The sequence below is a fragment of the Hemicordylus capensis genome, chromosome 1, assembly GCF_027244095.1.
Source record: "Hemicordylus capensis ecotype Gifberg chromosome 1, rHemCap1.1.pri, whole genome shotgun sequence".
NCBI classification, from domain to species: Eukaryota; Metazoa; Chordata; class Lepidosauria; order Squamata; family Cordylidae; genus Hemicordylus; species Hemicordylus capensis.
The window spans coordinates 224706587-224725199 of NC_069657.1; the positions used below are offsets into that span (position 1 = coordinate 224706587).

At 43.2% G+C, this 18613-nt stretch overlaps 1 protein-coding gene across 4 annotated transcripts in view; it reads right to left on the reverse strand.

Moving 5' to 3' along the window:
- Positions 1 to 287: 287 nt before the first annotated feature.
- MDH1B (malate dehydrogenase 1B) overlaps positions 288 to 18613 on the reverse strand; it is a 32258-nt gene continuing 13932 nt past the window's right edge. Inside the window, exons 6-13 of one of the 4 annotated variants that reach the window (XM_053282752.1) lie at positions 12251 to 12392; positions 10836 to 10999; positions 9754 to 9794; positions 8766 to 8817; positions 7905 to 7964; positions 5073 to 5138; positions 2463 to 2561; positions 288 to 496 (exon numbers count right to left, since the gene is read on the reverse strand). In XM_053282752.1, coding sequence (XP_053138727.1) covers positions 483 to 496; positions 2463 to 2561; positions 5073 to 5138; positions 7905 to 7964; positions 8766 to 8817; positions 9754 to 9794; positions 10836 to 10999; positions 12251 to 12392 — 638 coding nt within the window. In that variant the 3' untranslated portion in view covers positions 288 to 482. Of the gene's footprint in view, positions 497 to 2462; positions 2562 to 5072; positions 5139 to 7904; positions 7965 to 8765; positions 8818 to 9654; positions 9795 to 10835; positions 11000 to 12250; positions 12393 to 18613 lie in introns of those variants that run through there. The other 3 variants (XM_053282751.1, XM_053282753.1, XM_053282754.1) reach the window with 3 other exon arrangements.

The window sequence follows — 18613 nt, forward strand, 5'->3', positions numbered from 1 at the left end:
GAAGCATCCAAGCTGAGATGTCACGCAGGCTGTTGGAAATGCAGGATAGAATGGAGGGGGAAGTCTGAACAAAATATGTCTGAATCAGGCTATTGTCTACAATTTCCAGTCTATAATTTCCAATCTATAAATAGTCTTTAAACCCCTATTTTAAATTCCTATTCTGGAAAACAATGTTTAAACTGGTGTCATTGTACTGAAAAGAACTGAACTGATTTAATCCAAGCATTCCAGCTCAAATGAACTAGACATGTGTATTGTACAAATAAAAGGCAAAGATACAAGAATTTTCACACAACTATATATTTAATTCTGTACAGAAAGGAGAACCTGACATTTTTATGTCATAAAGTCCATTGTAGTTGATTCACAGAAGCCACCATACCCAAGAATTTGCCCGGCTGCGGTGTTTAGTATTGTTTTAAGAGTTTATTACTGGCTCCAGTGTTCAAATAGGACTCTTGTTAAGACAAGCCATTAGGTTAATCTTCAGGAGCTGCCGAAAAATGAATAAAGAGACATTTGTTTTCTGCTTTAGCTTTTTCAAATTGTCAATGAATACTCAGTTAACTGATTATTCAAACTGATATCAGGTTTTATATCCCATGTACAATATCTGCTTTCATTGGCTGACATCCTGACTAATCCAACAGCATTAGCCTCCTCACTTCCAAAGTTCACAGACGCATTTAAGTGCTCTTTGACCTGCATAAACATGCCCCCAAGGGCTGCAGCACCTTCAGAGACATGTTTCCACTGTCAAAGAGCACTTTTGTTAGAAGCACATGTACACCATTTGTCAGGATGTCAGTCATTTCCCCGCCAATAAACATACTTCCAGTCCTTTTGATTGTAAAGAAAAACTACAAGCAAAATTGAACTTTATGTACTCAGTCACATTTCTCAAGGGTCACTATTGTATCAGGAATACTCAGAGCACGTTTGCAGCCATGAACAAATAGCTGCTTCTAACTTTATGTGGCTATACACCAGTATCACTCTGATGTTTGCAGTGGTAAACACACAGAATATGAAAGAGAGAGGAGAATATCCAGACATACTGTAGACATGGGCTGGAAGCTGTATAGCTCTGATCCAGTCTGTAGGGCTGACTGATCTCGCTCCCCACCATGTGTCCCCAGGTGTCTGGAGATGTGTCTCTCCAGATGCATATCAGTGGGATGAGGGTTTGCGCAAACAGAAGTCAGTTCCACCCCCAATGAGTGGTACAAAATTTCCATCAAACTCCACCCACCCCACTCCCATCAGCAGGCCCCTATGCCATATCATGTAAGATTCCCATGGTACCCCTATCCTCAGGATTGGCTTTTGGGGGAGTGCTTGAGTATGCAGCAAGGAGGAAGGGGCAGGAAAGCTCTGTTTCACTCATGGTGTTCTGGATTCAACCCTATTAGTTTACCACAGCAAAAAGAGCAACACTCCAGTGCAGTTGTGGCAATCCTAATTGCCATATACAGTTGGAAGTGGTTCAACGAGGGTTCCTACCCTGAAGAGTTAGCCCTATACCAGAATATGATGCTGTAAGGAATGGACAAAGCAGAAGAAGGGGGTAAGAAGAAAATTCGGTGCTGGGAGCCTAACGACCAAAAACAGTTCACAACAAGTCTGGAGACATGAGGGATAAGAAGAGAGAACAACGGGTGTTCCAGGAAAGGATAGCTTCTGATCAGGAAACTACATGGAGTATTACTCATCTGGAAAGCACAGGCTACCGGACTGTGACTAAATGCTGCTAACTAGATATATGGCTGTTATCTGAAAACATAATCTTAATTTTATGATAATAATCTTAATTTATGATAAAATCATAATTTTATCTGAAAACATAATCTTTAAAATTAAAGCTAAATTTGGCATGATTAAAACTAATTGCAAACTGTGATTGATGTAGACCTCGTATTTCATTAACTTGGCCATGTTGCACTAGTCATATTGTACAACATAATTTTGTGAATGAAGAAACAATTTTAGTCGTTTTACAAAATGATGGTTTAAGTTAAATTTTTATAAAATTACATTTGCATCATTTCAGAGAACGACTGAACTTCCAGGCATTCTGATAAATGATTTGACTGAATCTGCTTGTTTTATTTGTTCATTACACAAAAAACCTAAATGACTCAGGCAGTTCACAATATGACTGAAGGGATGTCTTACTGCGAATGCTATTCTGTCAGTATTACAGAAGTCAGAAATCAGAGGAGATTTGAGAAGATGCTATGCATCAGCAGATGTCATAATAGTTTCAAACTATAAGCATATGTTTTAGTTCTTATATTACGTCTTTTTTAGTTAAGAGTCTCAAATGGCCAAAATGGCTGATCTCACTCATCAAATGTAAGAGCTATAGTTGGGACTTCTGTCTGTCTCCCTGGGAAAACAATACAGCTACAACCTATGCAACAAAGAGTAAAGAATTCTCAATAGGCTTCTAGACCTACCATCTATAGATTCTTCAACATTTTCTTCTGTGAGTTCTTCAGCGTTTCCTTCTTCCATACTCTTTGACTCATTTAATTCAATAGGTAAATCTTCAGCCTCTGTGATAAACAGCATTGTTAATTTTACACATATTAATACACGCTGCCCTTTTAAAAAACATTCATTAGCAGATTCTGACCTCTTTTTCACAGGTGGCTTAAGAAAAGTATATGGGGTATCCATTTGGACTCTCTTATTAATGCTGACTGGTAGCTATGAGATGAAAGGTGCTCCAGCATTATGAAAAATTGGCTATGTGGTCCAATGGAGAGAATATTGTGCTTTGAATGCAGGACACTTGAATTCAAATCCTAGATCATTATGCATTCATTGGTTAGCCTTGAGCAAAGTCATCATCTCTCTGGTCCAATTCCATATGTGTAAAGTATGAAATCTCTTGCCTTACCTTAAAACCCAGTCTTTATTATTTTTATTTATTTATTTAACATATTTTTATACTGCCCAAAACTTACGTCTCTGGGAGGTTTACCACCAGATAAAAACAAAGGTAAACAGTCTTTACCATATATACTATGGTACTAAAGAGGCTTACACTGAAGTACTCCAGCTGAACTATTCCAGTCAATAGCCATGATAGAGATAGTCCCTTTACGTGTGTGCAAAAGCTCATGTGCACAGAGTGGTGTTTCTGCCTTTCCCCCCTAACAGTACTTTCACATGCTGCATTGATTTGCAAACCACTTTTAACCCTCCAACTCAGACTACAAAACCGGCTTATCACAGGGAACCACTATTTTAAAAAGCAAATAACCAGAAGCCCTCCTGTTCACATGAAGCTCATGATCGCAGTCATTTGTAGAAAATAAGCTTGCCAACTAACTGCTCTGATTTGCCTGGTTTAGAAACTGTACTGCATGTGACTGCGGTTCTCTTGCCAGCTTCTCAACTTCAAATTTTCTGAACAGGCCTGGGCAAATTAGATACTCTCTCTGTCTCAGGGCTGCTCACACAAGCACATATCACTTGAGAACTTCAGATCAAGTTGTTTCTTGCATGCTTGAATAAGGCATCACAAATATAGCACCTCTAATAGAACTTTCCTCTCTCTTCACATTACTTCAAATGCACTGTTTTTCAGTGGAGTAAATTCACAAAGTTAGAGCAGCAAACTAGGGATGTGCACAGAACTGGGCGGGCCCTGTTCGAAGGCGAGGATGTGTGTCTGCCTTTAAGGGCGGGGGAGGGTACACTTACCCTTCCCTCCACTTTCCCCCCGCTGGCCCTCAGTTTTCTCAAAGTCCATCAGGGTGGCAACCACCTCATTGCCCCCTTTACCAGAAGTAACTGGAAGTACTAGAAGCATGCAGGCGTGTTGGTGCACACCTGACCACGCAGGCACGTAACGTAGAGTACTTCTGGTTACTTCCCGTAAAGGGGGCGACAGGGAGGTATGCTGCCACCCTGGTGGACTTTGAGAAAACCGAGCACTGGCAGGGGGTAAGCAGAGGGAGGGGTAAGTGTACTCTCCCCCACCCTTAAAGGCAGACACACACCCTGGCCTTCGAAGCAGCCAATGTTCGAACCTGTTCGGAGGCCCAGGTTCATGCACATCCCTATAGCAAACACCCATAATGTGTTATATGCAAAGCCTGAAGAAATCCTTGGGGTGGTGGTGGGGAGTTTTCTATAAGTACCTTGCATGTTCTGCAACATTCAACAATATGTAGTCTGAACGTATGGAAATATCTGTATTTCTGGATCTTTGCTTCTAGGCTTATCTTGCCCTTTCTTCCTGAAATATTTTGCTGTTGCTATTTACCTGCCTCATCTTCTCCTCTCAGCCCATTTTCATTGGCCAGCTATTTCCCCATATCAGCCAATACAGGCCTTTACAGAAACATACTGCTTTTTCATCTTCTCTCCCCACCCTGCCATGGGTGGAAAAGCAGCTTGAGGAGGAGGATTCCGTAATGAAAAATGAGAAGAAACAGTTAATGTGCTTCTCTCTATCCGCCCTTCCCCTGCCCCCATTTGCAGCCAGCATAACCAAGCTGATTGATTGATTGATTTTTATTATTATTTATTACATCTATATACCGCCCCATCCAGACGGCTCTGGGCAGTGCACAGTAACAAAAACAAAACCCACAAATCGGTAATTTTAAAAACAATCAATACAAAACAATTTTTTAAACAGTTTAAAGCCATTAACAATTAAAACTTTTAAAACAGTTCAAAAGCTCTTAAAAAAAATAGCTTCCCACAGAAGTGGGGTATGTAGTTCGTGCTTTAGTATGTAGCTCTGTATAGTATGTAGTTCATGCTTTAGTTCAGGCTCCCACATTAAACACCTGTAGGTGTTCTGTAAGGACATGCATCTTTAGGATAACCTTTGGCAATGCTTAAAATGGGGAGGCTGTTATTTTGAAATGTAGAAACGGAGGGTTGTTTTTGCCACTGAACTATGGCTGTTTGTTATTTGATTTGATTTATTATTATTTTGATTTTATGGATTGTTGTTTTATAGATGTTTTAATGATTACTGCTTGTTGCAAGCTGCTTTGGATCTATCATAGAAAAGCAGGAGAAATACAGTTGAAAATAAATACCTTCAGCAGTAGATTGATCTTCTGTTTCCAACGCTACTCCTTCCATACTGCTTGAATATTTGATCTCTAAAAGGAACAGAATTAAAGAGCAGCTTCTCAGTCCTGCGAGTTTTTATTATGAGCATAACAGAGCAAAGGGCCAGCAAGAGCCATCAATCCTGCAGTGCCTCTTCTTCCCCCGTGCCTCTGTCCAGATGGCAAAAAGGAGCTCACAAATGCCCCTTTGGCAGCTTGCTCAGAGCCAACGCCATTTCCCCATTCATTGCCAAGACTTGAAGGAGATTTTAAGGGTAGGCAGTGGCAAGTGGGGCATTCCTCTGTCCAACTTGCCAAGCACTTTCTGCAGTGGTGCAAATGACTGGGGAGCCCAGTATGTTCTTCAGGTGGTCTTTGGACAATATATCACATTTACAACAGAAGAACCAGTTTCTCTGTTTAACATCAGCTGGGATTCACTCATAGTCACCAGACGTTCTGAGATTGCAGAACAGCTTCCCAGGGAACAGCCTTTTCCAGATTCCATATAACGAGCTCTGGTTAGCTGCCCATGACTTATAAGCTAAATATTCCCCGTGCCTGAGCCAGTGATTTCCTGTACAAATGTTACTGGCTCTGGGATGGCCAATGTTTAGCTCATATACCAGAGGCAACGGCCCAGAGCCACTTCTATGGAACTTGGAAAACCTTGTTAGGGACCTGACAACCTCAGGCCTTTATGAGTCACTCTATATATGTAGTTTTTTGAGGTATCTGTGTGGACTTCCAGTCAGGGTGCCATGTGCTGAGACAAATGTATGAATGCCCATGTTATGTGCAGAACGGAGCAGATCAGCTTTGGACATACCACTTCTCAGTGCTTAGAAAACTGCTCTCAAAAACCCATACATACTATGATCTGCACGTGGCACTATTAATCATGTGATTGCCCAAAGTGCATCATATCTGCAGCTACAATTCAACACGGACTGACTCAAAACTGCAGGTGCTAATAGTTGAGAAGTTTGTGAGAATAGGCCATCAGTTTGCATTCAGAAAAGAGAGTGTCTAGGCCATTATGGAAATACACACAATGCCAAGTTTCGAAAGGCAAGCAAACGGCTGGAGGACTCGGAAGGTAAACTATAAAAAGAGGTCATTGTGGTCCCACCCCATCATATTACTTCTAAGCTCAAATTATCATCTGGAAAGCTCAATAATGATTCTGCACATACAGGAGTAGGAAAGCTAGAGAGCTACTAGTCACTTAGCAGGCAGAAATAATGGCACATCACTCCTCCCACCATGTAATCCTGACAGCCTTGATACAACATTCTTCACAAGCATGGCTATTACGTGTACATTAAACTGTGCAAATTAGCTTCTTCTTAGTGCTTAAAACCTTGTCTATTCCTAAATGAAGCAAGGCTTTAATGACTGACACAATGAGGAAAAGTAGTCCCATTGAAATTAAAAGGATGTTAGGAATTGCCTGACTTGTCCTTTTAATTTCCATAGGAGTATTCGGGATAATTTTCCTTACCATGTCAGTCATTGCCTTTAAGTCTTCTTCCCACCATCCTACTGGATCTGAAAAACTGCAAACCCATCTGGAAAACTAATCAGTATGCTTTTAAATTGTAATTATAGTACTTTTCTGCATATTCAACTGCAAATTTGTAGTGTTCTACAGAAATTTCAATATTTATGAATTATTAGGAAAATGTTGATCCATCAATAAATGTTATGCACTTATTTGATTTATAACAATATTGTTATTACTTTATTATTTCATTATTTCTTCAGTTTATATACTGTACTACCCTTCCTAAAGTGGCTCAGGATGGTTTACACTAAAATTTAAAAAGCACAGCATAAAACACTTAAAAAAATAAATAAACCAGATTAAAACTCATTATGATTAAAATTAAAACTAGATATAATTAAAAGCCAGCCTAAAAAGGGGGGGGGGTCTTTACGGTTCTCCTGAAGGCCTCCAAGGAAGATAATCCTCTTATATCCATGGGGAGTGCATTCCATAACCTAGGGGTGACAACTGAGAAGGCCTGATCCTAGGTTGCCACCAGGTGAACTGGTGGCACCCAAAGATGGACCCCTCCTGATGATCTTAGTGGGGATCTTATAGAGAAGGTAACTTATAGAGGTGGGGATCTTATAGAGAAGGTAACCCAGAGAAGTTACCTTATAGAGAAGGTAACTTATAGAGGTGGGGATCTTATAGAGAAGGTAACCCAGACCTAAGCCATTCAGGGCTTTAAAGGTAATATCCAGCACTTTGCGCTTTTTCCAGATACATATTGACAGCCAGTGCAACTGTTTATGAACAGGCATAAAGTGGTCTCTCCAGAATATCCCCAAGACCAATTTGGCTGCCGCATTTTGGACTAATTAAAGTTTCCAAACTTTAGAAAGTTTAGTTTCCAAACATAGAAAGGCAGCCCTACATAAGAGTGCATTGCAGTAGTTCAACCTGGAGGTTACCAGCTGGTGTACCCCTGTTTTCAAGTCATTTTCCTCAAGGAACGGGCAGAGTTGTCAAATCAATCACTGCTGGTAAAAAGCGCTCCTGGCCACAGCCTCAACCTGATCAGATGACAATAGATATTACTTTAATATATATCATCATCTGAATTGCATATTTTAAAAGTACAGTAAATAAAGTATATTAAGGCACACACACAAACACACCCTTGAATATTGTGATACCACTTATCTCTGCTTCCAGAGCACATTGCTGGTTTCTATTATTTTTTTATCCTGAAAAACAAGTCAGAAAAATGGGAATGTTTTCTCCAATAAAATACATGCCTAAAGCAAAGTATTTATTTGCCCTACCCTCTTTGGAACTGTGGATGATTTCCTCTTCTGATGAGTCACGATATGCCACATGAACTTCTGTAAAAAAAGAGTTTTATGTTCCATCATTTAAATGTATATTCTTTTCATTAATATGGACATCTCCTAGATGTATATTGGAAAACTGAAATGTGATAATAATGGGGTTATCATATCTGGGTTTCGAGGTCCAAAGATTAAAAGCTCTTTTGGAAAACAGTAATGTAAGAAGTACTCCCAAAAGAGTCCATAATCTTTAGGAATATTGTTTATAGTGCTATGCGGCTTCTGGACTCTACATGACATTTCAGGTCTTGTACTGCAGACTTAAAGAATGTGATAAACTGCCCATGTTTGGTGCCCTGCAGCTATAAAACTGATACACAATGATGAACAGTGGATGGGATCCAAATCGCTGCTGAGGTTCCCATAAGGAACTTTTACTAGATCAGTGGGTTTTTCTTTTCTTTTTGCACTTTGAACAGCTAACACCCCACCTCCACCCTCTGCCACATCATAAACATCGATTTCTTTTTAAACCCCCACCATCTTCAAAAACTGTTTGCCATGTGGCATTGGAAGGGTTGAGGGAAGAGCCAAGCCTAGAGCTCACTGGTATTTGGGATTCTGTCCCATAATGATAACTTGCTATATCTTGAGCTAAAGCAGTCAGGAACCATTTTTTATACTATCATCACTCACAGAATTATAATAATTCCGATTCCGATTATATGACCAACACTTGAGCAGTTAGGAATTCTAAGGGACCAGTAATAGATGGGATGTTCATACTTTGTATTGAGATTGAATTTGTGGTATCTGTTGTAGAAGGCAATTTTATAACCTACTGCTGAATTTTACCTCTTCTTTGTGGATACAATTCTGTTACTTCACCTAATGCAACTTGTTTTTCCTATATGGGGGGAAAAAGTTTGGTTTACCACAAAACAGTTGCAGATGGTGTAATTTATTTCATGTATGAAGTACATTCTGATAACAAATAATTTCAAATTAATGCAACTAACAGCCCCTTCCTAATCTTATATGTTTGCCCCTTTTGTATAATTTGCATGTATTGCTTCCCAATTACCACAATGTTAGCCTAGTAAGTATGGCACTTATCTGCTCACATTAAAAAGTCTTAAGGACTGAGCCACAGAATTAAAAACATTGGCATGGTATACTCCTAGTAATGTCCTTTATATTCTGAAAAAAGCAAAATTTGAATTTTTTTAAAAAAATGAATATTTCAGTAGGAATCTCAAATGATAAGAATTTAACTGCAAGGTGATCTCATATTATAATTGTGCTGGGTTTGCACTTGTGGGAATCCTCTGTAGATTGTAACTCATCTCTAGGCCAATCTACAAACCTGAACATTCATTTTGGAACTTTTACTCAAGGAACTTTATAGGACAAGATCTGTGCATTATTGTCTCACACATTAAATATATTTGTCCTGGGTGTGCAGTAGTGGAAATCACATCTTTGCCTCATGTCTGCAAAAACCTGCACAGTCATGAACAGGCCAAGTATATTGGTGCAATCCAGATAGTTCTAGGCATCCTTTAAGTTTCAATAAAATTTAACTTATCTGTGCAATTAGAAATGCCCTTTTGATCTGCAAGTAAAGCCTCTACAAGTGGAGGAAATGCCGTGTGTAAGAAATAGCTTGTTTGAAATGCATCCAAAACTATAAGGAAGAATTATGGAAACAATACTGCAGGGTGTGGAAACAGCAGGACATTACCCGAGTTAGATCACAGGCTAAAATCTGAAGGTATTCTAGAGTTTTATCACTTATTTGCAGTTCTGTAAAGACCTCCCAGTCACCATTCTGGAACCTCACAGGCATGCAGTAGACAATCCCTTCAGGAATTCCAAAATGACCTAAGGAGCAGAATCAGCCCTCAATGAGTTTCACTGACAGATAACACATACACACTTTTACCAAGAAAACGGGGCATGAAAAGAACGTGAAGGATCATTCCCATCATTCCACTTTGTCTTCCAGATGCCATATTGCTCCTTCCTCCTGTTCATCCAAAATATGAACACATGCTGGTAGATGAGGGGGAAAGAGAAATATGGTAACTGCCATACACTCTGTACTTTTACTTCTGACCTTAAGAGGTATGGCAGTATTGGGATACAAGTCCTGCAGCAAAACTTTCTAAACTCTTGCTCAGATAATGTTCATATCATAATGTTCATAGAGCCAGTGTGGTATAGTGGTTAGAGTTCTGGACTAGGACCGGGGAGACCCGAGTTCAAATCCCCATTCAGCCATGAGACTAGCTGGGTGACTCTGGGCCAGTCACTTCTCTCTCAGCCTAACCTACTTCACAGGGTTGTTGTGAAAGAGAAACTCAAGTATGTAGTACACCGCTCTGGGCTCCTTGGAGGAAGAGCGGGATATAAATGTAAAATAATAAATAATAATAATATTTAAATAAGAAGTATAAAAACTGACAAAAATCTTAGGCCTTTCAAAAACAGAATTTACAAAAACATTTCTAAATGTATCTGTTCATGCCATAGCATAATTTTTTCTATGCTAAAACTCTCTTAGCATTGCCTTAAGCCCTGATTCAGACATTTTGATCCAAACGCCAGAGATATACATGGGCCTCCCAATGCACTCATGAAGCTCCCACACAAATGAAGCTCTCACTCCATTCACATATGTATCAGCAATGGCTGGATCCAGATACTGTCCTTTTGACTTCACTAATTAAAACTGAAACATTTGCTTAAAGCTGCTATTGATACCAACAGTACCTAAATGCTTCACTCTGGCAGTAACATTTTTTAAATTTTTTTTACTTTGGAACAGGAAATGCACAGCTCTCTCTCAAGCCATCTGGTAGAAATGGAGCATTGTGACAGAGAGCCATTTGGTGACTATATGATGCTAAGGAGGACATTCACCTTCACTGATTACTCCCAGAGAGACCATCTCCCCAGGCGGGGAATCTTGGTACCAGTATCTCAGCACTGTAGTAATGACATGTGCAGGCGCCAAGCCTAAACAATGATGCCCCCAAGAACTCAATGAACTCAACGAGGTCAGAAATTCAGTCTGCATCCATTCACTGTCGGGGAGAATCAAGAATGTTTGTTAAGCACACACAAAGAAAATGGCAGCACAATATAGTAGAGAGGAGAAGCCCACACTTCTTTTCTAAAGACTCTCTTCGGCGCTTCAAGTCTCAGATCCCCCGCCTCATATGTGTTCATGACTCATTCATTGACTTGTATCTTTATAACTCAGCCCTGCATTTCTCATAACTAATTTCTGCAGCCCTTCAGAAACCTGCTGTTGTTTGTTTGAGATTTTCCTTACACCAACATAGGACAGACAAGTATTTTTAATAACAAACTTTAGAATAGTAAAAAGGCAAAGAAAATGGAAAACAGAAAAAGCACAATAGTTCTTTGCACAAAAGTAAAAACACATTAAGCTCTCTCTGTGTTCTTGTAATAACACAGGGATTTCATAAGGGCATTTTTAAAAAGTCACTTCTTGATTTTGTGTGTGTGTAAATACAGGCACTTCAACAAGTGCTTTAAATGTCTACTAGCTGGCCCTGCGCAGAACATCTGCGCCCTAGTTCTCTGTCTCTCACCCCTCCCTGGACAATCCAGCTCTCTGCCCTGCCTTTCCCCCCTCCACCTGAAGCCACCCCCTGCCATCCAGGATAGCAGCGGAGGCAGCAAAACTCCCCCCCCCCTCAATCAACCACCCCCTCAGTCAGCTAGGTCTCCACCCACACACACTCACGTCTCCCCCCCCCACTCAGTCAGGTCTCCCCCCCCCTCAGTCAGTCAGGTCCCTCTGCCCAGTCAGTTCCCCCCCACCAGGCCAGAGTGGCATGGTGGCATTGGCGGTCTAAGTCAGCTCCTACCACCAGCCTCCGTCGCGTAGGCCTGCCCAGTCTCTTCACGAGGACAGCCGATTCGGGCAGAAAGCGCACCTTGGCCTGGCCTCCATCGGCCCAAGACTCCTCATGAGGAGAATGGCCAAGCTGGGGCTTCTCTTCTGGCCTGCATGGATGGCCCTCAGTGTGCTTTTCCGCCCTGGCTCAGCCACCCTCCTCATGAGAAGGCTCGGCGGGGCAATGGATACCGCTGCTCAGTGTCTCTTTTTCTTTCTTTGCCGCCTCTTCCTTGGCAGCAGCTGCCTCTCTGTCTGCCACTCAGCCCTACACCATGCCTTCTTTCTCCTCTGGACAACTCCCTCTCTCAACTCTCATGAGATGTGCCATGTACCACGGGATTTGCTATATACGTCCTAAGGCTTTTATATATAAAGAAGATTATTGCTCAAGTATCATGAAAAATACCGATCAAACATAAGTTCCAACAAACGACGGGAAAAGTTTGGTGGGCCCCAGATGGCACTGTCGTATCTATAGAGCTGAGTGTTAGTCAGGTCCACAAAGCTATTCCCGCTGACGTTCCCCCAGATGATGAGATTTTTTATTCCTGTCAAAGAGAATAATGGAAAGATGAATGAACACACAAGTAATCAGTCAAATGTTACACAGAGAGTCTGATCTACGTCCCCACAGCTGTGCTTCCTGGGAATTCCCCCCTATGGTGCACAATGTTAGCAAGCAGCAGGAAGAGTTCCCCTCTATGAGAGACAGCATTCCCTGTTGCAGGAACAGAGCTCTGACTGGCAAGGAAGATCTCAGGAACATGCAACCTTGTGAGATGACACCATTGCTATTCAGAATCCATTTTTTCGCCTGTGCTGCCCCCTTTGTGACTCATGGAGGGGCAGCCCTACACTAGGACTTCAAGCAGAGTTCTTTCCCAGCCCTATCTGGAGGTGTCAGGGATTGGACCTGGGACCAATTATCGATTATTTCATCCCAAGCTATCACACACAGAGCTAAGTAAGTATGGCAAGGTCACAGTATGAACAGCTTTAGGGCGAGGCAGCTTTGGCACTGAAGCCTGCATCTCCTGGAGGCTTTACACACAGGGCTTTTACTTTGAATCTCCTCTGGAATGTAGTGGGCCAGTCCACATATTAGCTGCATTTACCCCAAAGTAGCTGCAGGCTATCAGAGACCAGTACAGACAGGACTCTGTTTTCCTCCAAATCAAGGCTGCTCATTCTGGCTTAGCTCAAATCATGTCCAGCTTTTTAAAATCCTCTATTTCCAGTGGCTTTGTGGGGGAGAAAGGGTTGCTCACCTGTAACTTATGACCTGGAAGAGATCCATCGACATCCACAAGTATGGGATTCTGCGCCTGCACAGGAACCACGCGGTAGCAATGTCGCAGCTTGTCAAGGCATCCAAGCCTCGCCCCCATGCCTACAGCATGCTATTTAAAGGCGGGCTGGGTGCCATGTTCCCTCAATTCTTGGACAACCGCCATGAAGGACAATCATCCGGATAAGCAGGTGAGTTCAGCAGTATCAATGGACATGCACACAAGTACGCACATAGCGGAGCACTACTGCAGAGGGGTGGTCCGGGAGGGTCTTATGGATGTCGATGGATCTCTTCCAGATAATAAAAATCTTATGTTGATATGAAAGTAGGCATCTTTCAAATCCAGCATTGCAAGCCACTTTTCTTGGTGGAGAAGTGGTAAGATCTCCTGCAACGTCATCATACGAAATTTCCTGACATGGACCAGCTTGTTTAAATGGCGCAGGTCCATGATGGGGTGGATGCCCACATCCCATTTCGGAATCTGAAAGTAACAGGAGTAAAATACCCGTCGCCTGTGCACCCATGGCACCGGGGTGACTGTACCTGTCTCCAACAGCTCCTTCACCGCTTCCTGTAAGGACAGGGACGGCGGAGTGAACTTCATTCCCGTAAAATAAGGGATCGTTCTATGGCGTCTCCTGAGGAAATGATCTTCAGGACCCAGCGGTCTGATGTTATTTGATGCCAAGTAGGGGCATGGCGTGCCAGCTTGATAGAACTGTGTGGAATCGCTGGGATTTGATGGATTGCCGGTAGAATCCGCTTGCCAAGATGTTAAAGCCCCTGTAGGCGGGACTGGGGAGAAGTCCAGTGTCAGTGGGCGGTCCCGAACCTCAAAGACGTTTTTGCAATTCTGGTTGCTTGTTACGTTGGGACTGAGTGGTTTTGGCCTTACCTTGGTAAGGGTGTTTGTGGTAAGGATTGTATTGCTTTTTGTAGTCTCGGAGATCTTGTTGCCTAAAAGGAGGCCTCTGTTTGGCACAATTGGAACGGTATCTAGGAGTATATGTGAATGTAGATGCAGCAGAGGTAAATGCTTTCGCTGTAAATTTTGATTTATTTTTTTAAGCTCTTCCATGGTGGCATCAGTTGTCTCACTAAAAAGGCCATTTCCGTCAAAGGCCAAATCTTCAATCTTCTTTCATGTCGCTTTGAAGGTTTGTAGACCTTAACAACGCATGTCTTCATAAAGCAACAGCAACGGTCAGAGAGTGAGACTCTGACTCTGCAAGATGTTTTGCGATACTTAACTGCTGTCTGGTTAAGTCAGCCGACTTATCTAGGGTTCGCTGGAACTTCTGTTTAAAATCTTCATGGGACAAGGTGTCCAAATCCCCTTGTAGGGATTCCCATAGGCCATGGTTGTACTTGGCCGTGCATGCTGAGTAATTCGCCACTTTAATCAATAGGCATGAGGTGGTGTAAACCTTTCTTCCTCATAAGTCCAATTTTCTCCCCTCTATGTCAGATGATGTGGTGTGTTGCCTTCCCGCTTTAGAGGAGGTGGCGCAAGCAATTACAAGGGAGTTAGGAGCCAGGTGCTTCAAAAGGTAAGTGTTGTCCTTCTCCTGTATACAATATAGGCTTTCCAGCCTTTTAGACGTGGGTGTAGGTGTATGGAGCACTCCCCAGGCACATTTTGCCACTCTGGTGATCACAGGAAGAACGGACAAGGCCACAGGTTGAGTGGCTTGAGATCTGACCATGAAATTAAACACTGGGTCATCTACTGTTGACAATTCTGATTTTAAGTCCAAACCCAGTGTTTCTGCCATGGCCCATACATGCTTATGGTAGGCCTTCATTTCATTTGGGGAGACATAGGTGGACGGTGGCACATCTGTGGGAGGATCCACTCAGCTGTCTGCATCCTCTGGATCAGACTCAAAATCAGAGGATCCATGTTGTTCCGAAGTAGATCCGGTTGGAGAAGATGGAACTCACGTTTGGGTCTCTACAGTAGTGTTTTGAGGGGAAGGTAGAGCCCCTGTCTGGGCACCTATTGTCCTGAAGAGTGGAGTTGAGGTCTGTGTGGTCTGTGGCATTGTAGGCGGAGGTGAGGTTTGTGACGACTTGGAAACATATGTAATAGCCTCACTGCGGGAGGTAGTGTTAGCTAAGGTGGTCACTGCTAGAGAAGAAGTAATTGGAGTATACGTTCTTGGATCAAAAGACTTCCAGGACTTCACCATCTGGTAATTATACGGTGCCCCAGGGGAACAGGTACCCATGGCAGTCGCTGAGAGGGTGGTAGTTGAAACAGGAGTATGCAAAAAACCACAAGCGTGCCAGGTAGAAGGAGTTTGCAAGTGCTTTGCAGACAAGGTAGTTGCTAGGGCTGGTGCTGTGCCCAACTGACCTTCAGTACCTGAAGGAAGAAATCCCTTGAAGGTTGACATGGAAGGGGTACTCTAAGAGGAATACAATATCGAAAGCAGCGTGTGTGCCGTGGTCGGGCCCAAGCCAATACTGCCATCTACAGCCTCTACCTCCTCCTCATTGAATGTTGGCATCGGTAGCTGGCATCGTGGCGAGACTTGTTTCGATGCTGATAATACAGGGTCGATGTCGAAGGAGCATCTTGCTGAACCTTCGGTGTTGAAGGGGCTGACGAAGAAATCGGTGTCGGAGCAGGAGATAGGGAATGTGCCCTCAATGTCAATCGTGTCGATGTCGATGGGCGGTCAGCGTTGAGTAGTTCCATTGGTATCGGTGCCGAAGGTATGATGTTGAGAGAAGTCTTTGACCTTGAAGCCGGTATTGACGGAAGATGCTGTAGTGCTGACAGCGACGACGTGCATTCCCGCGTCAAGTCAATTGTCTTTGACATCTTCTTTGGGGCTGTTGTGGAAGTCTTGGTAGTCCGGCGCTTCACCGATGACTTCGAGGCCCCTAGCATTGAGTCAGATCCCCCAACATGTGGGTGTTGGCTTCGGACTGTCGATAACAGTCCTGACTGCTTTCGACGTTGAAGGAGTCGCTAACGTCTATGTCAACAACCTAAATTTCTGTTGACTCGGTAATGACGTCGATGTTTTTGGTTTCTGTTGACTCGACGCTGAAGGCAATGTCAATTTCGATGTCAACATCCTAGGTTTCTGTTGACTTGGCATCACCGTCAATGTCGATGCTGCCTTTGGTGGTGCCCTCAACGCCGAGGAAGGCAGGCATGGTTCTCCTGGCGTTGAAGGGCTTAGGACTTCGTCATCAATGGCGGCATGAAGGCAAAGCGCCTGATTCTTGTGAGTCTGTTTAGAAAAAGATAGACAGATCTTGCAATTGGACATGTTGTGCTCCTCACCCAAACAAATGAGGCACAAATCGTGAAGGTTTTTAGAGGGGAGTTTGGCTTTACAGCCCTCGCACCTCTTGAAGGATTGTTTCTCTTCAGCCATTTCACAAATTGAAAAGTCAGGTCCGTTCCAGGGTCAAGTGCCAGTCGTTATCCATTAGCCAAAGCCAGCCCAATTTATCACCAAACATAGTCCATCAGCCAGAAAGAGGTCAAAAAACTTAATATCCGTTCTCTCCCCCCCACCCCATTTTTTAGATGAACTCACAGAAAAACACTTTGAAGAACTATTCTGAAGAAAAGTGGCAGACCAAGGCCCAAACGCGACATGGTCGGAAAAGAACTGAGGAACATGGCGCCGAGCCTGCCTTTAAGTAGCACACTGTAGGTGTGGGGGTGGGGCTTGGACGCCTTGACAAGCTGCAGCATTGCTACCGCGTGGTTCCTGCACAGGTGCAGAATCCCATACTTATGGGTCTCAACGGATCTCGATCCAGATCCTGAGGCTTTTGTTATGCCCTGAAGTTTCTCTGTGATATGTGGAGGGGCTTCTTTCCAAACATGCACTTGAAATCCACCCAGGTGCCAGCAAAGGAGATTTTCAATTGCAAGCGCTGGGGGGGGGGGGAGGGGTTGTGGCAGATTGATGCAATTCTGTGGAGGGGGTCCTTTCAGCTCATGTCTCTGTCAGGTTACATTAGAGCCAGGCAGCCTACATAATACACACACAGATGTCCCCTCAAGTGGAGGCTATTCCTCACAAACCACTCTCAGTGGAGAAAGCCCTCTCCAGCCCCTGCAGGGGTGCTGTGCTGAGGTCACGAACCAAGAACAAGTGAGACATTGACCACGGTTCCCCACAGGAGATACTTGTAAGCACAGAAGGCACCCTCAACTTTGCTGAATCACAGAAGCATTTCTGAACTCTGGTGTGGACCCAGCTGTGGTGCAGAACGCTGCCAGGAAGGCTTGCTAAAGATGAGTAGAATTTCACACCATCCATGGGGGAAAGAAGTAGAATGGCTGGCTGAGGAAGAGGGCCACAAGTAGAATAAGACAGTCCAGAATGGGAGAACGAGGGAGAAATTCCTGATTTAAATGCAAGATGTAACCTCAGCCCTTGCGTTCTGTTGATTGATCCCTGGCTGATTGGTCTTGCGGTCTTCCGTAACTAACTGTCAAACTAACAAACAAAAGAGCTCTCTCGCCTCCTCCTGATGGGATTGGTTGGATAAAAAATCTGGAGCAAGAAGTGGGAATGCGCACAGGAAGAAGATCTGCAGGGACTGCGGAGAGGAGCCGACCCTATGTGAACTGTCCATTTAATCCCCCGAATGAAACATCTGCATATCTGCAAAGCAAGATAGGAGTGGAATTAACTGCAAAGCAGATTCGCTATTCAGATACCCCGTCACCTGAAACCACGTGTGAATAACTCCCTGTTCTTTGTGTCATGCAGTTAATTCCACTCCTAACTCAGCTGGTCTTGAGAGGCATAGGATCACTGGACACATACCCACTCTACTCCCCACACTTCAAAAGTTTGGATGCACTAGCTCTTTCATTTAAATTCATAGCAATTTACCATGCCAAAGATCACTGCTTTCTGCTGGTGATATCATATTTATGGCACAGCCTCTAGCAGATATCAGTGCTTCAGTTGGTGTGAGGCATCTGGTCCAAATGATTGTGCACATCTTTCCAATTTATCTGAGCCTATACCTCAGTAGTAGAGCACATGCCCTGTGTACAGAAGGTCTCAGATTCAATCCTTGGCATCTATAGTTCAACAGGTCTATGCTAGCAGGGATGAGAAAGAACTCTGTACTTTAGAAAGATATCCTCTCTATAGAATAGATACAGCCAAACTGCAATATTAGCCGTCAGCTCTTCTAAATGTAGACTAGAGCCATTGCAAACTTTTGAGGAAGAATTTCATAAATAAATCCGTGCAGCCAAATTTGGCCACCTGCTTTTTATAGAATCTCTTGGTCTCATGCAGGATCCGTCTGAATTGGTGTTTAAGTGTTTGGCAGGGAGGATTACTAAAGTCCAGGTTTCCCTGATGTTTGGGGCCTTGCTATGAGTAGGCAGAAACCGCCAGGTTTCAACATCACTGCTTGTTACCAGTGCCTAAAGACTTCTGCAGGCTGTAGTTTATATGGTGCTGATTGGGCTCCCCC